General features: G+C 40.1%; 1 protein-coding gene across 1 annotated transcript; it reads left to right on the top strand.

The window, feature by feature from the left end:
• Nucleotides 1-2,122: 2,122 nt before the first annotated feature.
• On the top strand, nucleotides 2,123-2,848 carry LOC114180635. The gene has a single exon (XM_028066937.1). The coding sequence runs from the start codon at nucleotides 2,123-2,125 to the stop codon at nucleotides 2,846-2,848; it is 726 nt and encodes a 241-aa protein (XP_027922738.1).
• The last annotated feature ends 6,951 nt before the right edge of the window (nucleotides 2,849-9,799 follow it).

Genomic DNA, 9,799 nt, shown 5'->3' on the forward strand with positions numbered 1-9,799 from the left:
CCTAATCATGTCTATTCTTTTATCTCCTTACCAAATAAAAAGCTTAATTAATCAAAGTAAAGTCTCAATTAATTGTAGTTAGAGTAAATACCTTTAACCAAAGTAAAGTCTCAATTATTGGTAAAAACTCATTTAATCATATGAAAGTTTCTAAATAAAATCAAAGTAAAGTCTCAATTAGATTTAAAAACCCTTGAACTCATATGATCAATATGCATATAGATTTAAAATCATTACTTTTTATATGATTCAAAGATAAAAGACATAGATAAAAAAAACCTCAACAATAATAAAAAGAACAAAGAAATTATTTCATTCTAACCTCAGAATCCATAATGAAATTACAATGGAATCAACCCAAGAAATTTAGCAATTCATGGAATACAGAATAAAAATAGAAGAATGGAGAGAGAGAAAGGAAACGAAATTAGGCCCCCCTAAGGGTTCCAAAACTCCAAAGTCCCGAGCATGTCGTTTCTCTACTCCCCCCTTGGTCTCTTTACATAGAAATTGGACTGGGCTTTTTTGTTGCTAAAATCTCTCAAATATCTTTTAAAATAAAGATAAATATAAATATTTAAAAATATTTGGAGAGATATAAACTATTTGACAAATATAGTTGGTTGATAATATCAATATCTAATATAATTAAATTAATTAATTACTTAAAGATATATGATAAATTATCACCAATTAATATTTGTATTAATTTTCCAAATCAACCCTTTGCAATCTCCTTAAATTATCTTCTAAATAATCCAATATCTTCAAGATATATTTGTTTGTTGTGGAACTAAAAAGATTCAAGAAGATCTTGTCATATTTAAAAAGATTTGGTAGTTATTATCTTTTAATATTTTATGATATAATTAAATAAGATAATTATTTAAAAATATCAAATAAAATATCTAAAGATATATTTTCCCAAATTATCTTCTATCATAAAGATAAAGAAAACTGCAAGGTCTAATTTTTCTTTCCTCTCTTCTTGGTTTAGCCAAACTTCTTAACTTTTTCAAGGTTTTCTTATCGTCTTCATTCAATGCTTGGCTTGGATTTTTGTGCTTTTGATAATTTCTTATTCTTGGATTTATCTTTAAGGTGTCATGAAGCTTTAATCAATTTATTTCCCACACCTCCATGAGCTCAACTTAGCTGCAGCTGCACTAACACACCTCAAAATATCCAAAGAACATTTATGCAACTAAAAAGCTATTTTTAACATGTTTTTGTATCTCATGCTCAATAAACCCAATTATAGAAAATCCCAATTAAATCAATCCTTAAACACACAAATTCAATTAAATACCCAGAATTAAACACTGAATGAGGGCAAAAATACGCACTCATCAACTACAGACGAGGAGTCTGTATTGCTGGACTATGAGCGGGATAGGCTCATAGTGTTGGACCATGAATGAGTTAGTTTCGTGGGAGCACAGTGAAGTCTCAAGACCTAGTTCATGTATAAGCCTCATGATGGACTATGAGGTTATGGTTGGGTAATTTGAAAATCATGAAATGTTAAGTTATGTTATTTTGGGATGGGTGGCATATTTAATTCATGTATATGTTTATATATTGTGCATAGCTCACCCTATCTGTGTGTGTGTGGCAATGATCGGATAATTTGTTATCCGGGAGCATATGATTTGACAGGTGAGCCAGGAGATACTTAGAGAAGGAGAGCATGGGCTACTTGGGCTTTTGAAAGCAAACTTTATTTTTGTTGATTTTGATGTAAAATTTATTTATGCTGAACTTTAGTAACTTTTGTATAGAACGATTGTGTACATTTGAACTATGTTATGGTTACTAGTTTTGGTTTTAATTTTCCCATGTTTTTTTAGGAAACGGTATCCTATTAAATGAGGTATTTTATGTTTAATTGTTATTTTATATGTTATTTATTAAAAACCAGAAATATTCTTTAGGGATGTTACAATAGGTATCAGAGCAAAAGTTTTGAAAATATTTTTAAATATTTTGGGGCTAGTGGGGAGTGAGCTTATCAATGTGGTTGTTTGTTGCATGTTTGTGTGTTGAATGTTGAAAAGATGTGTGTGGTTTTGTTTGACTAAGCGAATGATTTTTAACAGTTGTAATGTGGCGTATCCAAGCTATGGCTGCTAACAAGAGGAGGAGGAGTAGTGGTGTTGATGACATCGCTGAGGCGATTCACCGGATGGTGGATGCGATGCAGCCACCCGTAGTAGCGCAGTCTAGGACGGCGATTGCACCAATCAGGGTGCCGATTGTGGTGGACTTCTTGCGCCACAAGCCAGCTGAGTTCACTGGCAAGGCCTCCCCTGATGAAGCGGATGCATGGCTCCGCAAATGTGAGAAGATCTTCAAAGTGATGAATTGCGAAGATGAGCAGAAGCTGTTGTTCGCTACTTACCTGCTGAATGAGGATGTTGAATATTGGTGGGCAGGCATGCAACAACAGATGGAGATTAGGGAAGAGTCAATGTCTTGGGCCAACTTCAGAACTCGTTTCTTGGAGAAGTACTTTCTAGATACAGCAAGACAGGACAAGGAGGCTGAATTCCTAGCATTGCAGCAAGGAGATATGACAGTGCAGGAGTATGTTAACAAATTTGAGCACTTGGCGAGGTATTCCTCACAGAACATCACCGAGGAGTGGAAATGTTTAAAGTTTGAGCGAGGACTCAAACTTGAGCTGAAGAGGGTGGTAACACCTTTGAGAGAGAAAAGAATTCCTGTCTTGGTGGAACAGACCAAGAGTGCGGAGCACCTTGAGAAGGGCCCTGGTCCATTTGTGAGCCGACATCAGAAAAATGTCGCTGAGGCTAGGCAGATGAAAAAACCTTATAGCAGACCATAGACATCCCAGGGTCCTTTTGCTACCACTGTGGTGGACCCATCTGAAGAGGAACTGTCCTCAGTTGGCAGCGGAGTAGGAGGGTCAGGCGATCGTCGTAAGTGCTTTATATGCGACAAACAGGGACACTTCACCAACAATTGCCTAGAAAAGAAGAGTCCTGGCGCAAAGAAACCAGCAGCATCGCCAGCAGAAAGAGCTAGAGCGGTTGGTCGGGTCTTTGCATTGACCTCCACCGAGGCTACTAAATCAGGTAATCTCATTCTAGAACCATGCTTATTATTGGGTCAGATAGTTTTGGTGTTGTTCGATTCTGGAGCAACACATTCTTTCATTGCTAATGTGTGTGTGGGGAGATTGAATTTGGTGAAACGCGATTTGGGATGTGAGTTGCTTGTTTCAACTCCCTCCTCAGGTCAAGTGGCTACCAGTTCAGTCTGCGTCGGGTGTTCAATGGAAGTGGCAGGTCGCAGATTCAAGGTGAACTTGGTGTGCTTGTCTTTGGAGGGACTGGATGTAATCTTGAGGATGGACTGGCTGTCTAACAATCACATCATAATTGATTGTGGATGGCGCAGTTTGGTATTCCCAGAACATGAGGGATTGGAGCCAATCTTGGCTCAGAGGGCGATAAACGAAGTAGACCTGGAGCCACCTGCTTTATGATAGTGGCTCATGTAGAGAAGAATAGCACCACCGAGAAGATCAGTGTGATTCCAGTAGTGGAAAAGTATATTGATGTGTTTCTAGATGAAATACTAGAGTTGCCACCGAGTAGGGATGTGGATTTCACCATCGATCTTATCCCTGGAGCTGGCCCAGTATCCATGGCGCCTTATAGAATGGCACCCGTAGAGTTGGATGAGTTGAAGAAGCAAATAGAAGACTTGCTTGAGAAGAAGTTCATCCGGCCGAGTGCATCACCTTGGGGGGCACTGGTACTATTAGTAAAGAAAAAGGACGGCAATTCGAGGTTGTGTGTTGATTACCGTCAGTTGAATAAGCTAACTATAAAGAATAAGTATTCGCTGCCGAGAATAGACGACCTGTTGGATCAGTTGAGGGGAGCCGCAGTGTTCTCTAAGATTGACTTGAGGTCTGGATATCATCAGATCTTAGTCAAACCGGAGGATGTGCAGAAGACGGCGTTCAGGTCACAATACGGCCATTACGAGTATGGAGTGATGTCGTTCGGGGTGACAAATGCTCCCGCCATTTTCATGGACTACATGAATAGAATATTTCGGCCGTACTTGGATCAGTTTGTTGTCGTGTTCATTGATGACATACTAATATACTCTGAAAGTCATGATGTACACACAGATCATCTGATGGTGGTGCTGGGAATTCTCAGAGAGCATAAACTGTATGGGAAGCTGTCGAAGTGTGAGTTTTGGCTGGATGAGGTACAGTTCTTGGGCCATGTAATCTTAGTCCAAGGCATAGCGGTGGACCCAACGAAGATTGAGACAATGGTGAAGTGGGAGAGACCGTAGACAGTTACTGAGGTGAGAAGCTTCTTGGGTCTGGCGTGTTATTACAGGCGGTTTGTGGAAGGGTTCTTCAAGATGGTGAGTCCATTGACTCAACTCACTAGAAAGGACCAGTCTTTCTCTTGGACAAACGAGTGTGAGGTCTATTTTGAGGATATGAAGAAGATATTGACCACTGCACCAATAGTAGCTATTCCTGACACCACCAAGATGTTTGAGGTGTACTGTGATGCTTCATACCAGGGTCTAGGTTGTGTGTTGATGCAGGAGAAACGACCTATTGCTTACGCATCTCATCAGCTGAAGGTCCATGAGAAAAACTATCCTACACACGACTTGGAATTAGCGGCAGTGGTTTTTGCTCTCGAAGCATGGAGGCACTACTTGTATGGGGCACAATTTTAGGTATTCAGTGATCACAAGAGTTTAAAATACTTGTTTGATCAGAAGGAATTGAATATGAGGCAGAGGCGCTAGATGGAATATCTGAAGGATTACGACTTTGAGTTGTTATACCACCCTGGTAAGGCTAATGTCGTAGCAGACACTCTGAGTAGGAAGAAAGCTTATGTGTCAACCATGATGATTAAGGAGTTAGAGTTGATCGAGAAGCTGCGAGATATGAATTTGGGATTAGATATGGAGGCAGGTCACATACGGTGCAGCATGTTGAGGATCACTAATGAGTTTCTAGATGAGGTTCGGGTAGAACAAGGTAAGGATCATGAACTACACCATATCATTAGTGAGTTGGGCACAAAGAAGAGAAAGGACTTCAGGATGGGTAGAGATGGTATCCTGCGGTTCAGAGAGAGGGTGTGTGTACCCAACAGTCGGGTATTGAGGAAGATGCTCTTGGATGAAGGGCATAAGAGTCGTCTTAGCATACATCCAGGTATGACTAAGATGTATAAGGACTTGAAGGTGACTTTCTGGTGGACTAGCATGAAACTGATGTGGCAGATTATGTAGCATCTTGCTTAGTGTGCCAAAAAGCGAAGATCGAGCATCAGAGGCCAGGTGGTACGTTGGAGTCTCTTGAGATTCCTCAGTGGAAATGGGACAGTATTTCCATGTATTTTGTTACGCATCTACCAAGGTCAGTGAGGGGGCATGATTCCGTATGGGTAATAGTGGATAGATTGACGAAGTGCGCACACTTTTTACCCATTAATCAGAAGATGTCTCTAGATAAACTGGCAGAGATGTATGTCAGGGAAGTAGTCAGAATACATGGTGTGCCTGCGAGTATCATATCAGATAGAGATCCGAGATTTACCTCGAGGTTCTGGCAATCGTTGCAGAACACCTTGGGCACTCAGTTGAGAATGAGCTCAACATATCATCCGTAGACTGATGGCCAGTCTGAGAGAACCAAACAGTCTCTGGAGGACTTATTGAGAACATGTGTTCTGGATCACCTCTGGACGTGGAGTGATATGCTACCGCTGGTGGAGTTCACTTATAATAATAGCTACCATTCCAACATTGGGATGGCACCTTACGAGGCCTTGTATGGCAGAAGATGTTGAACACCTTTGTGTTGGCAGCAGGATGGAAAGTTTATGGTACTTGGTCCAGAGTTCTTACAACAAACTACTGAGAAGGTAAGGGTAATACAGGATCGGATGCGTGCAACTCAGAGTCGGCAGAAATCCTACGCGGATAAGAGGAGGAGGCCACTCGAGTTTGAGGCTGGTGACAACGTGTTTCTCAAGGTTACACCTACAGCAGGTATTGAGAGAGCATTGAAGTCGAGGAAGTTGACTCCTCGATTCATCGGTCCATATCAGATTACGAGGCGAATTGGATCGGTGGCGTACGAGATTGCATTGCCACCTCACTTGGCAAACCTGCACAATGTTTTCCACGTATCACAGTTGAGGAAGTACGTGGCGGATCCTACTCATGTGCTGGAGCAGGATGATGTACAGGTGCGTGAGAATCTGACTTTGGGAGTTAGACCGGTGAGAATTCTAGATTCTCAAGTCAAACAACTCAGAGGGAAGAAGATTCGAATTGTGAAGGTTCTCTGGGACAAGGCAACCTAGGAGATGACATGGGAGATGGAGGACCTCATGAGGAAGTCTTATCCTCACCTCTTTGCTGGTAAGTCCTACTTTTGAGGACGAAAACTTTTAAAGGTGAGGGAATTGTAAGACCCGTGAAAATTATTTAATTAAATAATTACTTAATTAATAAATACGGGTAGAAAGCGCCTTTATGGCCTTAATTATGGTTTAATGTGGTGTGGGAAAGTACTAGCTCAAGTGGTTGAGAGTACTTGATTGTGAGAGAGGACTTGGGTTCGAGTCCTATATATGTCAATTATGTGTTGTTGTTTTATTATTAATTTTTAATAATATGTATGAGTATAGAATTGATAATATAAACTATTATTGATTGGAGTGTATCACCAAATGTGAATTGGCATAGTGGTTGTGCTTGGCATTATGAGTGGAGGGTCACGAGTTCAAACCTTGGTAGACGGAACTTAACCTTTCTTTTTACTAAATTGTCTCAATCTCATTCAAAAATTACAGGTTAGGGGAGTTGAACTCGAGACTTGGTATTAATTGTATGTAATGGCATAATTTTGATGAAACTATGGCCTGAAATTTGTGATGCACATGAGGGGTTTTGGGGGTTGTGGGTTTGGTCTTGTTGTATTGGAATTTTGACCCAAATGTATGAATATCATGGAATTATGTGCTGGATATGATGTAACTGTGTGTACTTGGCGTTTTGGGAACCAAATGGAGTCTAAATTATGCCTGTGTGTTGTTGAAATATGTGTAAACTAAACTGGTATGATTGGAGTATCGAATTGGGCATGGTTGCCAGTGTGGGTGCGTAAACCGAATTGGGGGTCTGCATTTCTCGCCCAGGCGAGCCAGGCTCGCCTAGGCGAGATTAGCAGGGACGCTGATACGCGAACATATCGTGCAGGCGAGGGCATTCGAGTTGAGCGACAGACATTCTCTCTAAGGCGAGAGTGCCTCGCCTAAGCGAGGTCGCGATGAAGTTTGGGCATGTTGAGCATGAATTCTCGATCAGGCGAGGAGTTGCGTGGGTTTGAGCGAACCAGGGTCTCGCTCAAGCGAGCAGGTCTCGCCTAAGCGAGATATCATGACGAATTTGTGATATGTTACTTGCATTATAGCTCAGGCAAGGAAGAGTTGTGAGTTTTGGGCGAGAGATGACCTCACCTAAGCGAAATAAAGTGGAGAAGCCATTGTTTTAAGCTCGCTCAGGCGAGGGGGACTAGCCTAAGCGAGACTGAGGGCTTAGCTTAGGCGAGGGTCCCTGGCTTGAGCGAGTTTATGCGAAGTTCCATGTATGTGTATGCTTGTGTGTATGATTTGGCTGCTTTCTTCTAAGTATAGTAAGTATATGCATGTGGTGTGGTAATTGGGGCTTGAATGACTAAGTCCAATAGGGGTCTGGGATGTGCTTGGTGGTTGGACACATGATGGGCATGGAACTGGTTGAGTTCCTGTCGGCTGCTATTGGGCGAGGAGTCTTAGTATAGTGATTACATGTGTCGGGCGCACGATGGGCAAGGAACTGTTTTGTTCCCGTCGGCTACTATTGGGCGAGGAGTCCATAGTATGGTGATTGCGTGCATGCCAGGGTCCAAGTTGAGAAGACTTGGATGTTTTACTACAAACGAGGAGTCTGTATGGCAGGACTATGAGCGGGATAGGCTCATAGGGTTGGACCACGAATGAGTTAGTTTTGTGGGAGCACAGTGAAGTCCCAAGACCTAGTTCATGTATAGGCCTCATGATGGACTATGAGGTTATGGTTGGGTAATTTGAAAATCATGAAATGTTAAGTTATGTTATTTTAGGATGGGTGGCATATTTAATTCATGTATATGTTTATATATTGTGCATAGCTCACCCTATCTGTGTGTGTGTGTGGCAATGATCGGATAATTTGTTATCCGGGAGCAGATGATTTGACAGGTGAGCCATGAGATACTTAGAGACGGAAAGCATGGGCTACTTGGGCTTTTGAAAGCAAACTTTATTTTTGTTGATTTTGATGTAAAATTTATTTATGTTGAACTTTAGTAACTTTTGTATAGAACGATTGTGTACATTTGAACTATGTTATGGTTACTAGTTTTGGTTTTAATTTTCCCATGTTTTTTTTGGGAAACAGTATCCTATTAAATGAGGTATTTTATGTTTAATTGTTATTTTATATGTTATTTATTAGAAACCAGTAATATTCTTTAGGGATGTTACAGCACGGGCAGTGTGGTATGCGATGATGGGAAGAAAAGCTACGTGCATTGAGGGGTTATGATCTTAATTAGGGTTTTAGTTAGATTTAGAAAGAGTTGAACACTTTTGCTTTGCGCGCCCCCCCTCTTTCAATCTTTGCACTCCTCTTAGCTTATGTTTTGGATCTATTTGTGTATGCTTAGCACACCCTTTTATTTACTGCACGCACCCCACCTGTTTACTTTTCCCACATGTGATACTGATGCACCCCATATCTTTGTCTATTGTTTTTGGGCTTGTTGTATTTACTTTGTGCACCCCCACTAATCACTCATGAACCCCATATTTTGTTTTCCACTTTTATCCTTTTTAAATAATTTCATCCTTGCATTTATTTATTTATTTTTTAATTTATTATTATTTTAGAAAAAAAAATATATTTGAAAATTATAAAAATTAAAATACATAAAAAAAATCAAAAAAGGGTTCTTTTTCATTTTATTATGACTCCAAATCTATTTTCAAACCCGTTTTCTTTTTTGGTTCGTCGTCCCGTCGCGATCCCTGTTGTGACAACTGCAACAAACTCTTCACAAATGGAGTTATTATTTGATCCAAAGATTATATCATGTACATATACTTGAACAAGTATTACATCACTTGCATGCTTTCTAATGAAAAGTGTTTTAACAACCGCACCTCTAGCATATCCTTTAGATAAAAGAAAGTTGCTTAACCTCTCATACCATTGTCGTGGTGCTTGTTTCAAACCATATAAAGCCTTTTTCAATTTTAAAACATGATTAGGATACAGGTGATCTTCAAAGCCAAGGGGTTGTGATACATACACTTCTTCATTTGAGAAACCATTCAAGAATGCACTTTTCACATCTATTTGAGAAAGTTTGAAATTACACATATATGCATATGCTAACAATAACCTCGCAGCTTCTAGTCTAGCTACAAGTGCATATGTTTCATCAAAATCAATGCCTTCCTCTTGATTATAACCTTTAGCAACAAGCCTAGCCTTATTCCTAACAATGTTACCATTTTATTCCTAAACACCCATTTTGTACCAATCACATTCATTGCATCAGTTTTAGGAACAAGAGAACACACATCATTCCTAGTGAATTGATTAAGTTCATCTTGCATAGCAACAACCCAATTACTATCACATAATACATCATTCACATTCTTAGGTTCAATTTGAGAAACAAATG

This window comes from Vigna unguiculata, chromosome 4, assembly GCF_004118075.2.
Source record: "Vigna unguiculata cultivar IT97K-499-35 chromosome 4, ASM411807v1, whole genome shotgun sequence".
Taxonomy (NCBI): Eukaryota; Viridiplantae; Streptophyta; class Magnoliopsida; order Fabales; family Fabaceae; genus Vigna; species Vigna unguiculata.